The sequence below is a fragment of the Pagrus pagrus genome (genome assembly GCF_965226575.1).
Source record: "Pagrus pagrus genome assembly, chromosome: 22".
In the NCBI taxonomy this organism is placed as follows: Eukaryota; Metazoa; Chordata; class Actinopteri; order Spariformes; family Sparidae; genus Pagrus; species Pagrus pagrus.
This window is the reverse complement of record NC_140204.1, coordinates 12107473-12126689: the sequence shown is the minus strand read 5'-3', so window position 1 is coordinate 12126689 and position 19217 is coordinate 12107473. Positions and strand designations below refer to the sequence as shown.

At 42.9% G+C, this 19217-nt stretch overlaps 1 protein-coding gene across 1 annotated transcript in view; it reads left to right on the top strand.

Moving 5' to 3' along the window:
- The first annotated feature begins 363 nt into the window (after positions 1–363).
- Positions 364–19217, top strand: part of rbpjb (recombination signal binding protein for immunoglobulin kappa J region b) — a 51710-nt gene continuing 32856 nt past the window's right edge. The window contains exon 1 of the mRNA XM_084344721.1: positions 364–593. Within this exon, the coding sequence (XP_084200847.1) occupies positions 574–593 (20 nt within the window). The 5' untranslated portion in view covers positions 364–573. The remainder of the gene's footprint in view (positions 594–19217) is intronic.

Here is a 19217-nt window from a genome sequence, read left to right as displayed (position 1 = left end):
CTTGTTGTCTATACACTACTGGGAAGTAAAATAAAAAATCAGCTTTTGGCTGTAATTACATGCAGCTGTTAATGCTGAACACTGCAGAGACGCCCATGAGGAGACAGAAAGCATAATGCAAAGTGTGTGTGAGCCTGGGAAAACCGAGGATTTCCTAACCACTACCGTTTTTCCCCCCCAAACCAATCGGTGCTGTAATTTATTACCCGGTAAACACGTGGGAATAGTATTTCAGCGCCACAAGATAAACAACTACTCCACTCCACGCACATCTCGCGATAGGGGACGCTCCCTCTGTGCTCGCCTATTGTGAGAGTTTTCCAACCCTCGCGCGATCTTGGAAGTTTCCCACGCCTGTTGTTGTGGCGTCTGCCCTTTTCGCTCACTCTCTCTCTCTCTGTTGCTGCTACCCGCCGCCTCCCCTTTTTTCTCTGTCTTCCTCACCCACCCCCTTTCTCTCCGTCTCCCTCGTCCCTACACCTCCAGTCTGCTTCTGTTGTCTCGGCGGATTGTTGGGCTGTGGGAGAGAAAGGATATCGCGAGTATTGGAGTTTTGGTGAGAGTTTGTGGAAGATGGCGCCTGTTGTGACAGGGTGAGTCTGAAATTCGGGGCTGGTGGTGGGGAGCGGAGTTGAAGAAGAATACAAGTTATTGCCATGAAACAGCTTATTTTAATACATGTGCTGTAGCCGGGGCACACTGCAGTGTTTTGGCTACTGGTCCAGCGGCTTAAAGTCATTTCTTTGTCTCAATGTGTTTGCGTGCGAGTGGCTTTTCTTTGACCAGTTAACGTTACTTGCCCGAGCTGACTGTTGCTGCAGTGTTTTTGTGAGCTAGCCCCAGCTAAGCGATACTTCACCCTCGGTGGTCTTTTTTTTTTTTTTCTTCCCAGACAACGGCGAGCTGTTAGCTAGCGGGCTAGCCAGCGAAGCTAAACACAACCAGTGAGGCATGGTTTTGAAAAACTCACACACCGCCTCCCTTTCCCCCACGACTGAAAGCAAATGTATAATTCATGGTGCTGAATTTGTTCCCGAAACGTGCCCACCGTTTAGCCGGCCAGCACGTTTGTACGAGTTGGATTCACGACTTCACACAGCTAGCTGTCCGATAATGGACGTCAGCTAGCGATATGTGACTGAAACACGTTGCGGCTTTGTGAGCAAGGCATCCCTTTTGGCAGTGTTTTTAAAATGTTGAGTGATTTCGAGGATAGTTTTTGCTCTGCTGTGGATATTTAAGCCCGGAGCTGCCACACGCAGCGAAACGCACGTACTTTTATGACTTGAGACGACACTGCTGGAAAAATAGTATTTACTACTCACACAGCGATCTGCGTGGAAACTCTCGTTAGCACATATCTAATGAAAACCTCATCCCAACGCTGGTTACCCGTAGATGAGGAGTGCATCTTTGGACAAAATGCACCGATAAACACCTACAGTGATGTGTGCTTAACCCTATCGGCACTGAAAAACAATTCAAATCTGATTTAGTGTCTCATTTATGGTGTTAAAAGTGACATTTTCTGCCCTGGAGAACTTGAAATAAAGTCCCCCCTGATGAGCTCTAAATATTGGATAACCAGCTGCTTCTTCTGAGTTAGATTTAAACTTCTTTTTTATCTCTGAGATGGATACATTTCCCCAAAATTAAAAGAGTTCATTAGGCTTAGTCCATGTTCAGTAATTGCTACTAGATAATACATCTGTGATAAGAATGTCAGCCTGGGCTTTTTAATGGGAAAATTGCCTTTATTAACATTTTCAAACTGCCCATTAAAATGATAGAGAACGTCAAGGATATATTTCATGTAAAGCAGAGCTGCCGTGTTTTGTACGTCGTTGCATCATCAGTAATATGATCATATTGTTGAACACGAATAAGCCCAGACCTGGTGTTTGTGCCCCAGTGAGCCGATTTCCTTCACTCTGTTTGTCAGTCTGTGGAGTAAACCCCTGATTAAAATGATTTCCCTGCACATTAGCTAGACACAAACCTATTTTTTTTGCACTGTTGAGGCTATAATCCCCACAGACAGCGCAGTGGGTGACAGACATTTGCTGGGCTTGTTGGAGGTGTGTGTATGTTAGTAGGAAAAGGGGAGGTGGGGTAGGGGGGGCTGGTTTGCTGTGCATGTTCATTTGGGGCTTTCCAGCAGACCTGAACTGATTTCAGTTGAGGAGGGGGGTTGTAGGGGGAGTCGGCAGAGGGAGGGAGGGAGCGAGCTAGAGGGCAGGCGGGTCAGGTCTGGGTGGCTGGCCACCTGTCCAGATGATATCTCCAGATTCGTGTGTGTTTGGCTGTGTGTTTTTCTGTGACTGGGGGGAGAGGGAGAGGGAGTGGGGGTCAGTGTGCGAGAGGAAGATGGGGTGGGTTTGTGTGCTCGGGCGAGAGAGGTTTAACAGAAAATTAAAGTGCCATAAGGGGTCTTTTTAGCCGATGGCAGGACATGTTCACAGTAACGGTCGGAGGCATCACAGAGCCCGACCACAGCCCCATGCCCCTGTTTGAATGGTTCTGGCTTTGCACAGGGAGGGGCTCACAACCATGGGCTTGTTAATGGTATTATAACTCTCTTGTAATAGTATTACAGAGAGGCTGTGGTTCTCTGTTTCTGTCTGATTTAAAAGTTGTAGCTCATAACAAAACTTTTGTCCTAGGTCATGTTTTTATTCTGTGTTGCATATATATAAGGACGTTTGTTTGTTTAACATTTTATTATTTCTTCCTAGTTTTAGTTTGCTGTCTGGACATCTATTTATCAACTATCAAGTGTGTGTTTTGTGTCTGAACACCATTGGCCATTGATACTTGATGTGCACAACTGTCAGTGGCAGTTACTAATTAATCTGAACTTTATTATGCGCTGTAGTTTAGTTCGCCTACCAGTCCATTCAATATACTACTCCTGTAGTTGCCAAAGAGCCGTGTAGCATGGACAAAATCCACTGTATATTTCAGGTATCAAACACTCCATGAAGGCTTTAAAGGTGGCTGTGAAGGGTTTGTAGCTTGTTATTTGCAAGAAACAGCAGCAGCCATTGGCTTGAATTCATGTCAGTTACAGTTGGTTTGCATGGCCTATATTAAAGTGGTCTTTGCTTAGGTTTCCGTGCAATGTGTCATGTACCATGGATCCAACGAGGAATATCATTTCAAGCCAAACATACACTCCAGTTGAGTTCTGCAACTAATGAATTTTATTTTCTACTAATTTCCATAAAATGTTAGAAAAAGGTGAGAGATGTCCATCGATGTTCTTTTCTCAAAGTCCACGATGATGTCCTCAAATGTCTTGTTTTGTCCACAGCCCATACATTGAGTTTACTGTCATAGAGAAGGAAAGAAACCAGGAAATAATCACATTTAATAAGCAGGAATGAGAGAATTTTGATTTCTTCTCGCAAGAAATACTCAACCGAATTTTCAAAATAGGTGAACCGATAAGACGTCAACTACTAATTAATCACCCAGTCGTTGCAGCTTTACTATAGTGTTATAAAAGCTATGGAGAGTGAGTTGAACACCATGCTATAAAGTCTTCTTTTCACATTTATATGTTTTGGATCCCCACTTCGGCTTTGCACTGGATGTAATTGTTTGAAACAGAAAACAGGCCAAGTGAAATTTATGACATTAGGACTGCACCTAACAACTAGTCTATTGTCACAATCAATAATCTGACATTTCGTTTCCAAAGATAAAACACAGAGAGAAGCAGAATATATTAAATTTGAGAGTCTGGCACTAGCAAATCTTTGGCATGTTTGCTTGAAACTTGTCTCAAACGATTCATCAATTATCAGAGTACAATTTTCTCTCAGTTGACTAATCCTTTCAGCTCTAGTTGACAACTGTTGTAATACTCTAGTGTGTTGTGCACATGTGCAAATGAAACCCAGGGGGTTCCTCCCCTGGTATAGCTTTGTCTTACTCAGAATACTATATGTTGCCACGATGACACAATTGGCAGAAGACCTCCCGATTACCTCCCTTCATGTAGGTGAGAGGCACAAAAACAAAAGTGGGAAAAAAAAGGACAGTGTTGCTTTCGTAATTTCTCCTCCTCTCTGCCAGAGAAACTGATGAACCGATAGCTGAAAGAGCAGCACTGTTCACCTGGGATGATAAAAGCATGAATCACTTATTTCAACACTGCTCTGCCTTTGCTGTGCCCCTGGGGGACGGGATTCCATTTAGCTCACCCCCCCTTCCATCCCTCTGCCAAAAAAAAAAAAACGATAGAGTCTTTCAGGCCAAAAGCCAAGCGTCTCCGTGCTGGTGTAATGATACCACTGAGCCTGTCTTTGAGGCACAAACCTTGTGTTCTTGCATTTGTTAGCAGTAGCGAATGAGTGTGTGGCGTGAGCTCCGTGGCTGCGTTGAAGGTGAAAGAGTGTGTGTGTGTGTGTGTGAGTGTACCTCGACATAAAAGTTGATCTGCGTGTGTTTATGTGTGCGTGTGTGTGTGTGCACGTGCGTCCACTCCCCAGGGTCCTCTCCTCTTCCCTGCTTCCCTTTATGAAAGGAGAGGTTCAGAGAGAGCAGCAGATGTCGAAGCGCTGACCTTTATGGTGGCAAAGGCTCGGGCTAGAGTTAAAAGGCACCCCGCCCCCCGCCCCTCAAAGCAGCAGCCCCATGTCCACACACACACATACACACACACACACACACACTCTGCTACCTATGCTGCAAGACTGATGGATAGGTTAACGACAGAGATGATACAAGCCACCTGATCTGTGTGTCACCTCCGTATCCTGCAGCCTCCAAAGCTTTCCTATATCCACCCAGAGCTGTGAAAATCTTCAAAGTGTGTGGTGTGTACGTGGGAGGGTGGGGTAGGGGGTGTACAGGCCGGGGGAAGCTGTACAGAAGTCGCAGGCAAAGCACCAAAGCAAATGCGCCACCGCCAGACATCTTTAGGGGGATTTATTCTCATGCTTACAGTAGCCTATTGTTTTGGAAGTTCATGCATATCCATTACTTCACATGATTGAAATATCCCCCGAAGCCTACAGTTTCATTCAGGGTTCAGATTCGACTTGTTTGGTCGAGTGCTGATGGGGCCTCTTACAGCACCACACGCCCTGGTTGACTCAGTGTCTTCATTCTCTTGTTTCCCCATTCAGCCTGTTTGTGTGCGTCTGTCTGTCTCAGGGGAACGACCACAGGAGACACCCAAGGGGATAGAAATGCACATTTTTGCGTAATTTGGCTTGGATCGCAGCCAGCTTGGCACTCCCCGTTCTTGGTCCTCAGCCACGTGCTCAAGTGTGCACAAACCAGATATACCATCATAGCACATCTGCCTCTTTCCTGCTTATTCTTAGCTAGGGGGGCACAATTCACCTGAATACAGTCAAAATTTCAATACGGCCAAAAGCAATATGCAAACTGTAAGAAGCTGCAAAAAAAGAGAAAATCTGTGACAAAGCAGCAATACAAGTTCTGTAGGGATGCCCTGGCCTACAGGTCTTGTTGTCCAGATGACCAGCAAATGTCACACCACATTTGAATAGTTTTAACTTTTAAAATTAAAAGTTGTGATGGAAAAATAATCATTCCCACTAAACGTGAATTGTATCGCAATCACAATATCTGTCAAAATATTTACAATCTCTCTTTTTTTTTTTTTTAGCTGGATGGGGAGTTGCAGGCTTTAAACCCTCTGTGGGTGTGACCTTACAGATTTGTTAGGGCTACTTGTGAGTCGTTGACCCGGCCTTCATACATTCTGAAGGCAAATATTGTGCTTTTACTCCACTACCTTTTACTTTGTAGAAAAACTCAATTCCGATAATCGAAAAGAAAGCTTGGACCCGATAATCGGCCAGGCCAATAATCGTGGATCTCCAAATTTAAGGTTTGTTTCAATACAAGTATCGGAGATGCCTGTGATACTTCCTAACATCCTGCAATCTGTGACATCTTCAAATTGCTTAGGCGATGATCAAAATGGTTGACAATTAATTGTCTTTCGATCGGCAAAAAGATTAATCGATTATTTGTTGCAGCTTTAATTCCCAGCAGCGTCTCATATGCGACTTCACAGATTTTTTTCCTGCACAACTAGCCAGTATCCATGAACGGCGAGCAAAATTGTGTAACTTCAGGCACATCCATTACAAACCATCCATACAGGTTGAGTAGTGTATAGCTGTTACTGGCCGATACATAAAGTGCAGGTATTGGAATTCAGTTCAGGAAGGAAAAATGGTATAAGTGATCTTTTGAAGTTCTTGTTTTGCCTAATGTCTCCAAGCCTTGGGCCTAATAAAGGGGTTGGATTTCTCGTACAAAAGCCACGACAATGGGGCATTTATTTACTTGTGCAAGACTTGGAATGCATTAGTCTGAGCTCATGCTTTTTTCTCTGGGTCTTCCAAAAAATCTTGCTGCTGTTTGCTTCGGCGAGGATGGGACGGAACATTCTGATGTAAATCTAAAGCCAGTGTGGTTTTGAAAACAGCCCTGGCGTCATGTTTGATGGAGGCCCAAGTCCTCTCGGTGTTGTTGTTGGCATCTGCTTCCTGCTTAGCTAAGACAAGGGAGACGGAAAGCTAACACGAGGCAAATGTGACAGGCGGTGGAAGTACGTACCTATCCGCTGACTCTTGTTTTGGAGTGGTTCGGCGTCTTTTCTCGCGCGCACTCTTCTCCAAGAGAGTTTCCTCAGCCCCAGCGTTCGCCTTTCCCTGCCCCTGTTCCTTTGCTGTTTGTAGCGATTACAGCTTCGCCAAGGGAATGGTGGTTTCTACTGTGTCAGCAGCTTTTGCCCCCGCTGTCCCTCCACATTCAGGATGTTTCATTCAGAAAACATGAACCAGTTCCCCCTGTCTGACTCCTGTTTGCTTTCATTCAGCTTCAGTGAGAAAACTCTTACCTACTTCCTATGGTGGAGCAGCTGAAATTCAGAGGAAGACAACGTGAACACTATTGACACTTGTGTGTTTGTTCCTCTGTCTCTTTGTTTTTCTTCATGTAAATTCTTTTCTCCTTCGGGATGACAGAAGGAGGCCTGTATTTTGAAGCTGTCTATTACTGATGCCAGGCCTCTGATATATTGTATAAGATGAGAATATGCTGCTCCAAGCTTCCAGGAGAATTCACCAGAGAGCCAGGCTTAAAGAGAAAAGCTTTATTTTCTTATCCTGTTGGCCCAAATAGTTGCTTTGTTGTTCTCATCTGTGGTACTGAGGGCTCAGAAGCATTGTTCAATGGTCTCGCTGCTGTCAGAACGTTCTGTCTGTTCTCTGACGACCACACAGAGCCGCTTCTTCATCCCCACAGAGGAAGGTTGCAAATATACACAGGATCTCCCGTGTTGGGAAAGCCCCTAACGAAGCCACCTCCCATGGCTGCAACTGCCACTATTACTGTATTCGATAAGGAGGGAGTGGCAAGCAACGGGCCAGCCTGTAGTAAACCTCTCTGAAAGAAATGTTGTTGTAGCCTTGGGACTGAAAGTGGCATCATATAAAGTCTGCTGACGCCACAGAGCAGTATCTCATCCTCTGTAGGTGAATGGTTTGTAATTGATGAAGACATGACTTCATCTTCTGCTGCTAATTGATCCTTGCGAGCCTTTGAATTGACATCGTTATAGTTACCCTATTGACTTTGCTAGAACTAAAGACATCAGTGCAAGTATTTTAATCAGACTTTTTAGCGATACCTTGTCAAATAGATTTTACATCAGATTCTGTGCAATATTTATCTTTAAATGCAAGTAATCTGGCTTCTTTTTAAACTTCAAACCTTGGATGCACAGATACATTCAGCATGTATCCGTGCATGTCTTGGAATAAAATGGAATATTTCAGTAGTAGTAGTAGTAGCTGCAAACGATGAGACGATTCATTGGTCGATAGAACATTAATTGCCAACTAATTCGACATTTTGATGAACCATTAAGTTATTTTTTAAGCTAAAGTGACACACATTTGCTGCCTTTCTGTGTCATTTATGATACTAAATGAAGATTCTTTGCTTTTCGGACTGTTTGTATGTTACATTTTGGTCCGGTTTGCGTTTAGTAGTAGCAAGGCCTTTGGCCAAGCGGTTTGTCTGTCTGTCAATCAAGGTTCAAGGAAATCGTGTGGCTGTGATGGCACTGAAAGTGATCAGTTATGAGAGGGCCAGTTCCTCCCTTAGTTTCCACCCCCCAAACTCTCAAAAGTCAGGTTAATTCACACAAGCAGAACACAGTAGCGAGAATAAAGTTTAATTCTGCAGCGTGCATGCCCTGCATTGTTATCTAAGCATGCGAAATAATATAATTTGCTGGCAGGCTTGTTTTATTGCACTCGCGAGACATAAATCTAATGCCATATGTTTGTTTCACAAAAGAAGCAATTTGTTGTCTGGGAAATATGTATATCGATACATCGTTATGATGATATGACACTTTATATTGTCTTAGATTTTTGGATATGTTGTATCTTGTGGAGGCCGATAAGTTGGCCGATATATCTCAGATATATCTGTATTGGCGTATATGTTCGATATGTGCCAATATGAAGCTCTTTTTTTGAGAGAGAGGGAGAAATGATTCCAAAAAAACTGATACCTGACAAAAATCAAGTATCAGTTGGGCTCTAATATTATGATATAAGTGTTTATATAAGTACCAATAGTATAATGGTTAGTTGCAGCCCATGTTCCAGCCCATGATTTCTGCAAGCCATCCTCCACTGCTGGTGTTTTCTAAGGCAAGTGATGGCATCCATGGGGAGACTAGCAGCCTGCATCAACCCTCTGAAAGTGAGAGGCCTTGAGAAAGAGCAAGAAGGGCACAAAAAGGAGTTATCAAGTGTCAGGAAAATATTCCAGAAAAGAACAAAGCGAGAGAGAGAGGGGTTGGGATTCCAGGAAAGGCACACTGTTATCTCCAAATGTTTCTTTGCATTGTCTGGTTGTTTAACTAAGGCTGCCGGAGAGTTTTACTGAAGAATCCGCCTGGTGGCATTCCTGTGGCTGTTGACGTCAGGAGGCTTTGGCCTTTGCTTTAGAATCACAATGAAGTAATAGACATGTGTGTCATTTTGTGGAACAGTCTATTGATTGTGGTTGAGGAAACAATGCTTTTTTTTTTCCTGAAGAGCCGGGTTGTTCATGTTGTGGTTGATCATCTTGCACTTGTGGCTACAGCTCGATGTTCTCTACCGTTGCCATCATGTTGGAAGCACTGCACAAGAATGTACGTGAGGTTTCACATGAGCTCATGGAAGGAAACTAACTTGTTGGTTTATCCTAATAAGTCACCAGCAAAGTCTCTCTATTTATCACCCTGCTGGGTTTATTAGAATTGGACCTCAAATATTCTAACCTCAACCCCTGCTCGCCTAAGTGTCTGTAGACAAATGAGCCCCCGATTCGCCATAATTTACCAACTGGTGTTTTTTTTATTCACCTCCCAGCATGAGAGTCGAACAGAGTTTACTTTTTTGAAAGCATTCTAGGTTCAAGACAAATTAGTGTGTGTGTGTGTGTGTGTGTGTGTGTGTGTGTGTGGTTAGGATTTAGGAAACCATCTTTTGTCTCACATCTTGTTAATGACAGAGCAGACTATTTTAGAAAGACGGCAGGTTTTGAAGAGGAACATGTAGCAGGAACAACAGGCCCCTTCCCTACCATGACAATAACAGTGAAACCAGACAGCAGTCCTGAGCTAACAAAGTCATTGCTGAACTGCACATACACATACATACACACACAAGTGTGTCGCGGTCTCTACATTTGGTTTGGTTTGCTGAGGATCATCTCACAGCATGTGGGCTAAAGGTCATGTCTCTCTCTCTTTCTGTGTGTGTGTGTGTCTGTGTGTGTGTGTGTGTGTGTGTGTGTGTGTGTGTGTGTGTGTGTGTGTGTGTATCTGTCTCGCTCTCTGTTTCTGCCAGGAATTCTATTTTTTTCTCTTGTTGCAGCGCAGCCGGTCCTTTGGGTGGTTTTGAGGCAAGGGCAGGGCAAGACAGTGGTTAGTTTGCCTGAGCTGATAGATGTCCAGAGAGACTGTGGCTCGTTTTCGACAGTCCCATTTTTTATAATTAAAGCTTGTACGCTGGAAAGATACAATCATATAGTTGTAGAGCTGAAATGAGTAGCTATTCAATCGATTAACTGGCAAGTATTTTGATAACCTACTATTCATTTCAATTGTTTTTCTGGTTTTAGCTCCTCCAATTGTGAAGATTGGCTGCTTTTCTCTGTCGTATATCATTGTATCCAATTATCTTTTGGTTTTGGAAAGTTGGTTGGACAAAACAAGACATTTAAAACCAAAGCTAGGGCTGCAAGATCTGTTAAAAAAAATCTAATTTGCAATTAGTTTTGACAGATATTGTGAGCCATGATCAGTTTTTCATTACAATTTTCATTGTCGCACTAAGAACTAGACGTTTATTTGTGTCTGAGCCAGATAAACATGTGTGTTGTTTTCTTACATTTGGACAACAAGATTTGTAGGCAAGGGCATCTCTGCAGCACCACAGTACCTCATTATAATGCTGTCTGTCATACATTTTAACGTAATCAAAAAATTGCAGCTTTTGTGATTTGGGAGGTGTTGGGCTTGGACACATTGTGATTTCGATGATATGTCGATAGTCCTAGACCACAAAATCTGTAAAATGTAAATATTTCACGACAAAACAACTAATCAAGAAAAGAACGCATTGAATTAAGCTAAAACAATTAGTTGAATGATCACTTAGGTGATTGACATAAAATTAATTAGCAACTACTTAGGTACTCAATTAACTTGCAGTCTTTTTATTTTAATCAAAATTGGCAAAAATTCACATGGTCTCACTTTGCAAGTGTGAATATTTGCTGGTCTTCTTACTCAATGAATTGAATGTGTTGTGGGTTTTGAATAGTTTGATGACATTTTGTCCTCTGGGAAATCATGACAGACATTTCTCGGCATTATGCAACATTATGTAGGACAAAATTGAGAAAATAATTGCTTGATTCATCAGTAAAAAAAAAAAGTATTTGTTAAGTTGCAGCATTGTAGTCACAAGGCCAACCCACTAGTTATATGATGAAGAAAAGTTCCCAACAAACTTATTCACTATTCAAATGGCTGCATGATATGAAGCACCTGGGTGCTCAGGTTGTCGGCGGCTTCAGTGAGGAATGTTGACTTTCAGGAGTTGCTTTAGTGTGGGTTAATCAAGGCACAAATACAAGAACTGTTCTGTGCAGTGTGATCAATGCCGGGTGAAAATAAATGAGAGTGAAATTCAGTAAGGAGGCAACAGGGTTGCATAGTTAGTAGGAAGGCCACCTTTCAACAAGGAGAGTTGTGATGACAAGCATCTGCCCTGCTAATGCACTCAAACCCCACAAATCCCAGTGAAGCTAACTGCTCTGAGCTTTGTGGAATAAAGCTTAAGATGATTTTCTTGTCGTGTTTAGAAGTGTAATAGGATAATTTAAATCAAGAAGGCAACATACGTCAGCTTTTTTAAGATGTACTGCAGCTCTCTATACTCTTTGCTGTGGCGACTACATGCCATTAGCAGGTTAGCTCAGCTAGCCATAGGCCATATTAGCTGACTGTAGTGTACGTGGACCGTGTACAAGGAGGTTATGCTTTCACCTGTGTCCGTTTGGTGGGTGGTTGGACTACAGGAAAATACTGAACAGATATCCATGAAACTTGTATGAAGGACGTCTCAGTCGAGAATAAACCCCATTCACTTTTGGTGTGCATCTGGATAAAGGGACAGATCCAGGATCTTTTTTTCTATCTTTCTTTAACATTGCAGGAAAGTACGTCTTTCAACATTTTTATTAATTTCTCAGAGAATAATGCATCGATCTTAATGAAAAATATTAGGTGTATTTGGGTGTCTATTATCATTGAGTGAGTACAAAAGTGGACTTCTAAGGAGATGTATCTGCTCTACTGAATGCCATTCTAGTTTAACTGATTTTGATGGACATTTTTCACTACTTTCTGACATTTACATGGACAAAACAGTGTCCCAGGGCTTCAGCTGCTCGCTTTCTCCAACCAAAAGATCAGAATCCATAGAAATTCAATTAATCATCACAAGAGAAAAAAAAAAACAGCAACATCCTCACGCTATCTGGAAGCGGTGATGAATTTGTTTTCATTATTGCTGCTGATTAATTTTCTGTCTTTGTGCCAGTTGTTAGCTTGAAATCCAAGAGTTTGACAAGGATTGGATGGATTGTTCTGCAAACTGAGAAGTTTGAGTGCAGAGCAGTTCCTTTGTTCCCTCCAGCAATGCAAGAAAAAGTCGCTGAGCTTTCGCAAGGCAAAGGTGCACCAACACATGCTTTATAAAAGGGAATCAATGGTTGACACTTGTTGACTTGTGGTCAGCCCCGTGTTTTGCAAACAAATGTGTGCAAACAAGAGTGTAGGCCTTGAGTTTGATCCTCACAGCAGCCAGTGCGGTTATCATATCCTCTACCAGAAACACTACCTGCTCCCTCATTGTCGGCTGTTGTGCACAAGAGCACAAGCTACAGTAGTGCTGCTGCGGTCGATCTCGACAACTCACAATCCTTTCCCCCTGGGTTCCCTCTCTCGTTCCAGCAGTGAGTCATCAGCTCAGCAGAGAGTGAGAAGCGGGGAAAGGGGAGCGGGAAAGGGTGGTTCATACAGGGTTCAAGGCTCCCTCGCCTCATCCCTCGCTTCTCTCTCCTGACAGTTTCCCCAGAGCACATGACCCGTCTCAACCCTAAACCCCAGCGTTTCTGTGTGGCTCTTTGGCTATAGTCACACTTGTCACTTTAGTGCAGTTTTTTTGTTATGAATGTCTAATTATGTGAGATCACTTTTCTGTGCGTCTTTGCGCTTGGCATGAAAATGTTCTGTTCTGTGTCTCCTGCGGCTGTGTTTACTTAAAACAGCCCATGTGACTTTTGTCTTGTTCTTCCAATCTTTTTACACTTCTAATGTGAGAGGACTTGCATCAGCCAGCTGTTCAGGACTTAGTGGTTCAAAAAGTTTGTTTTTTCCAGAAGGTACTTTTGTTTAATTTGTCCTTAAACTAAATACTGTTGTGGTCGGATTGTCTCTTGATAAGATACACTTTTCAGCCCAATACAGACTGATGCCTTTCTTTTTCTGTGTGTACAGACATGTTGTAACCTCACTCTGACAAGATTGGACAGAAAAACTCATGTTTATTATTATAGTCCTAAAAAGAGAGATTGTGCAAGTATAAGACTTCTACTTCTACTGAAGTTTGCATGCAATCCAGCTAGCCCCTTGTGGCCTGGCTAACTGCATGGCAAATGAGCTAATAAGCTAACAGTAGCCACAGTCATGGATGTATAAAACTTAAACAGTTGGCAGCTTAGCAGTTATTCTTGTGATATGCTGCCCCTGTTGAGTCTCATGTCACAATAATAATACGATATCGATAGGGCTCTAACTCACAGGTAAAGAATGACAAATGTAAGTGTAAAATTTCACTAAGAGACGGAACAGTAGCATTTTTTCCTTCCTGATACTGACTCATCGAGTTGAGTATGTGCAAACTTCTCTTAAATGATATGGTATTGAATTGTTGCAGAGACGAGTGCAATACTGATTTCAACGTTTTGCGCTGGTATCAGAGGCATTCGGATACTGCTATCTGAACAACCTTAATTTCACTCACATAAACCACATTCACACTTTTGGTATCCGAAGAGGTTCCTTTGCTGTGCGTCTCAACCTGTCGGAGGTGTGATGATGCAATACATCTCTTGTGTTTCCTCTATCATCTCTCTGCCTGAGCAGAAAACACTCATGGACTCTGAAAATGCACCTCCACCAAATCTCCCCAGATTTACCCATGTCATTTCTACATTCACGGCCCAGAGCTCAAGCTCTATCAGATCCAGGTGAGGTGATTTTACCTTGTGTTCAGTAATGCCGTGTTCTCTATTGAATTTTTTAAATTGAGGCAAATCAGTTTGGCGATGACCACATGTTATCTGAGGACTAAATGGAGCCAGGTGGCACGACAGTATAGAGAAAACAGTCAGAGCTGCGGGATTCACAAAGGAGACTTCATTAAAGATAGAACAAGCATCAAGGGAGTGTGTTATATGTGTGTGTGAGTGCAGGTTGGCTCCACAGCGCACACTGGAAATTTCATTATTTTGTGTTCACGACATGTTGTATGTGCAAAAGTAATGGAGTATTTTCCAGCCTGCGCGCCAGATTACACTCGTTAATGTGTACCGTTGATGTGCAAGTGAGTGTACGTCTAGATGTCTTATTGATTGTGTGCCAGGCCAAGACGAGTTTTAAAAGTCTGTCCAGAGAGCTCCATATGGAGCATTGATGTCGGAGAGTGCGGTCAAGAGGGGGGAGAGACGGAGGGAAGGAAAATGAAGGGAGGGAGGGAGGCAGAGGGAGACAGAACGAGGAGGCCTTTTCTTTGGCTTTTCTGCCTCTGTCATTAAGCTCTCCCATGTCAAAGACAGATGGAGCTGGTGCCCTGTGTGTGTATGTGTGTGTGTTTGTGTATGGAGGCACTTGCAAGTGCAGACTGATGTGACCCACCCAACTCTACAGACACACACTGACACACACACACACACACACCATTGAGCCCTGCCCTTGATTCTGCCTCCAGCGGGGCGTCTCAGGGCAGCTACCAGACCTCTGCCATCTGCAGTCAGTCAGCCTTGCGGGTCGGACAGCTCATCAGTAGTCCGTTAACTCCGTCAACTAAGTTCTCTCTGTTTCGGCTCCTATCTGCTCATGCAACATTAAATTCTTATAAAGGATCATTTTCAGTGCCCTTTATGATTCTGATCACATCGTCCTTCATTTTCTTTTGTTTCATCTTGCCCTTCTCTTTTAGATTGGCAACCAGAGTGGATTAATGTTAGGGGAGATGTTGAAAGTAGAAATTCTTTATATACGCTTAAAGCCGTGTTTGACTCATTTTCGGTCAGTGGTTTGCCTACTTCAAAACAAAAAAATTTGGACGTTATTTCATGTAAGGAAGAAGGGCCAAGCAAGGTCATATGTGACATAGTAAAGATGGATTTCACATCCAGTATTTTCCTAGGTTTGCGGAAGGCTTAGACACAAGAATTTGGGTTTAGAGGGGCCTTCCCTAAAATATAGGGAAATAGTCAATTCTTTATAAAAAAAAAATGCAGTTTCACATCATTTTGAACCATTATTATTACCATATCTCGCTGAAGAAGTCCACTAGGGACTAATTACAACCATTAGATCCGTCATTTAGTTAGTTTTGATGCGCTCCACTTTGATTTTACATTCATCTGGCTTAGGTGGAGTGCAGTAAAACTCAAAGAGCATGTAAATAGATCTGCCTGCAAGAAGGGGAATGGACTCCCCCTAAAATTCAAGGCAAACACGAATAACAAAAATTAGTCATGTAGCCACAATCATGCACTGTGCCCTTTCATGTGGACAGGATTTGGCCCACGACGCTGCTTTTACTTTCATAGCCATGTAGTTTTTGTAAATCCGGTAAGAAATTCAACCTGCACATTGGTCTTTCATTGATCTTCCTCTGTTCTTTTGCTTGTATATCCTCTCCCTTTCCTTGTGGATAGTTGTGGTTGCTTCATAGCTCCATATATTTGTAGTGACTCTGCCCTCACCACTCCTAGTTGGCTGCTGTGATTGTTGGCATGCATGGTGGCACATGCCAGGCAGCAGTGCCAAGCACACAGAGCGAGCCTCCACATCTCTCTGTTGTCCGGGAGACTTTCTGTCCACTCGTCTTCCCCTTATTTACATCTCGCTAACTGTCCCTCTCGCCTCCACCCCCTCTTTGAAGACCTTGTCCAGGGTTGACGTAGCATACGAGTTTACTGCCCAAACTTGGCCCGCCTTCACTGCGACAGTTTTTTCTCAATGATTAAATACGTGCCTGAAGGATGTGTGTGTAATACCCTCGCTGCAGGCCACACACAGCATGGCACGGTGCTGCTGAGGAAGTGAGCCTATGAGTTAAAGGAAAAGTCTGCCGTCTACGTTTGGTGTCTGTTATAACTGCGTAACAGCGTGTGTTGGGGTTGTGACATCAGTATGCAGGTATTTTTTTCATCGGGGCTGCCAGGGCAAATGTAGCCAGCAGGCACGAATTTCCAAATTTCTCTCACTTAGTCCCCTCCACACAAACACATTCACTTGCCTGGTGAGACATGTTATTTCCACCCATTTTTTCTCTGTCCGGTCTTGAAAATGTTGAAATCACGCCATACACAGGTAACTATAACAAGGAGCACAGTGTCTTGATCCCAGCCTGTTCGTGTCTTTCAGGTAGTGCTGATTTTTGGCAGGACTTCACGAAATAAAGCTCCCAGGCATGAGTTGGTACTTCTCAGAAGTCTTTTATGAGCTCGATAACAGGTTAGGTTGGCAATGGCAGCCCATTGTTTTGCTTTTCTTATTGTGTCTGGTGAATATCAATAAGCTTGTTGACAGGTGTCAGTTCATGTCAGCTGTACAAAAGGTGGCTGTCAGCTCCCTCCTTCGCACACATCAGCATGAGTACCTTTCGCACCTGAATGCACCACTTGCTAGATCTTTGCTTCTATGAAATAATCCATGCACTTTCAGATTCATGCTTCATTTTTGAAGATGTTTTGAAAACCTACTTTTAATTGATCTGGAGTTCAACACAACACACATTGCCTCAATTATTTATGGGGGATAGTATTTGACAACCATCTTTCTTCAGAATCGCTGTAAGAGTTTGCCTTGGTGTTGCCACTTGGTGTTGCTTTAATTGTCCACCTTAATGCATGCACTCTGGCTTGCCTCGCTTTTCAGTTTCTCTCTTCTTTCCGCTTTTTAGTCGACAGCGTGTTTTCTAAAGTTTTCACCCGCAATTCAGTTGTCAGAACAGCAAGTGAGCCATGTGTCAAGGAAGCCGATCAAAACCAGCGCGCACCAAACGACATTGCAACAACCAGGCACACTTACAAGATTGTACAAAACAGCATACGTAGGCCTAGTTGTAGATGTAGATCTAACATTAGAGAGCGTCTCTCTCTGCATAGTATGTGTGATTGACAGTAGACGGAAGAGAAGACAGAGGGCAGATCGCGGATGGCATTGGGTGCCGCCTGCCTAAGTCAAGTCTAGGTGTGTGAAACACTGATAATGCAGCCAAAGATGCTTTGTTTTATTCAGAATTATTGAATACTGTCAAACGTGACATCTAACGTTTTAGTGCCCTGATGCCATTTTGGACGACAAGGTTTATAGTCAAACTGTAAAAATATCCCACCTCTGTTACATGTCATTGTCACAAGTTTTTGATCACCACTTTTGAGAGATCGCTGCAAGAAATGTGTGTATATTAGCTGATATATCTTGATCGGAATTTCCTACTCCCTCTTCAATATTGGCATCGGCCCAAAACTCGAGTATCGGTCGTGCTCTAATGTCAATACTGTGGTCACCACACCCCTAGTCAAACTGCAGAAATTAATTTGCTTGGTTATGTTTCATAACTTTGATTAGCATTAAGACCCATTTAGGCTGCCAGGCAGAGTGCACTCATTGAACTGTAGCTGATTTAGGAAATCTAGAAATGACATGTAGATTATTTTTGTCCCCCATCGACCAATTGATTGCATTTGCCTTGAAAATAAGTTTCCCCTGGTGAACTCTGCGTATAAGCACCTTGTTTTCAGCTAAGGTTAGAGCCGGATCATATATTTGGTGTCACTGAGACAGCCCATGGCTATGGAGGCCAGTAGAAGCTGTGAGGGAGCATGATGTTGATAATGAGGTGTACAGCCACTCCGAGGAGTTGTGATATCTGCTATCAGCCCTCAGGCAGGGAAACCAGACACCTTTTTATAGGCCTAATCCCTCTTCCCATCCCTCCTCTCTCTCTCGCACTGCTGTTTGTGTGCACTGTCCTGGAGCTCTGTGTGTATAGTGTGTGAGTGTAAATGCAAATCCATATATACACAGTCTCATATTCACACAGGGCCTGTGTCAGAGTGCAGTTGACCCACCCTGGTGACAGATGTGTGAAAAATGGTTTAATTAGGTGCAGATTGACGCTAACCCTCAATGAATCTAGCACTTTTTATATCTTGATGTTATCAAATAGCACAAACTATTTAAAAATATGTTTTGGGTGGTATTTATGATGAAGTAATATCATCAGAACAGATTATTAACAGCTGTGTTTATTAATAGTATAATCTGTTTCAGGCCGCATCCACATGTGTGAACACACACTGCCTGCCAGTTGACCTCAGAGGTCACACCCTAACCCTTGACCTTGAACATATGAATGATGGCGTCTGGCGTCTGTGGGTTGTGTTTTGGTCCCCAGGGTAGCTCTAGGTCCACAAAAGATGGATATGTGTGTGTTTGTCCATCTGAAATGTAGACAAAATATGAAAGTGCTCAGCCAAATGTGTCAACCATTATTAATTTCACAACATCAGAGATGAAGTTTACACAATGCTGCCAATATTTTCCTTCAAACTGATCTAATCTTTTAAAGGAAATAATTTGTTTATCTTACAAAACAAAGATATTTGAGTAGATTCCAATGAACTGTCAAGTTTTTGATTCTTGTCAACTCAGTGTGATGCATAGATCATTATCTAGCTCTGACCAGAATTTCCTTTGCTCTACCATATATTTTGCAGTCTTATATGGAGAGTGTCTTACTGTTGTAGCTGAGGAACAAGAGCATTTCGCAAACAGGTTACTAACACCCATGCTTTTCACTAGAAGTCACACATTCTTAAGCAACACAGAAAAGCGCAGTCACTGCACATCAGTTTGGATAAGAGCATTCAGCAGTGTCATCTGTGGTGCAGATTAACTGGGTTCTACTGTGATCAGTTTCACTACTTACATTCATATTTGTGGCTTTTTGTCAGCTTTGCCTCTAAAAATGGAAACAAAGCCCGTAGTTTCTATGCTTAAGTTGTTAGTGTTGTTACAGCGTCTTGATTTCCATGTTTCCTTTGTAATGTCTCTCAGTTCCCATGAAGAAAAGGGTTTTATATATTGTTCAGTGTATTTTTAGAGAGATGGGCAGCTGGATTCATGCCCCTCTTTCAGGATGTTGCTGCAACAACACTCAACAGCTGTATAGCTTTGTTGGATTTTGATTATAGGTGGAATGCACCTTGTCAGAAATGTAACAAAAAAAAACACATTGTGGACTATGGGGCATAAGACAACAAGAAATTGATCCTTTCCTTTGTTT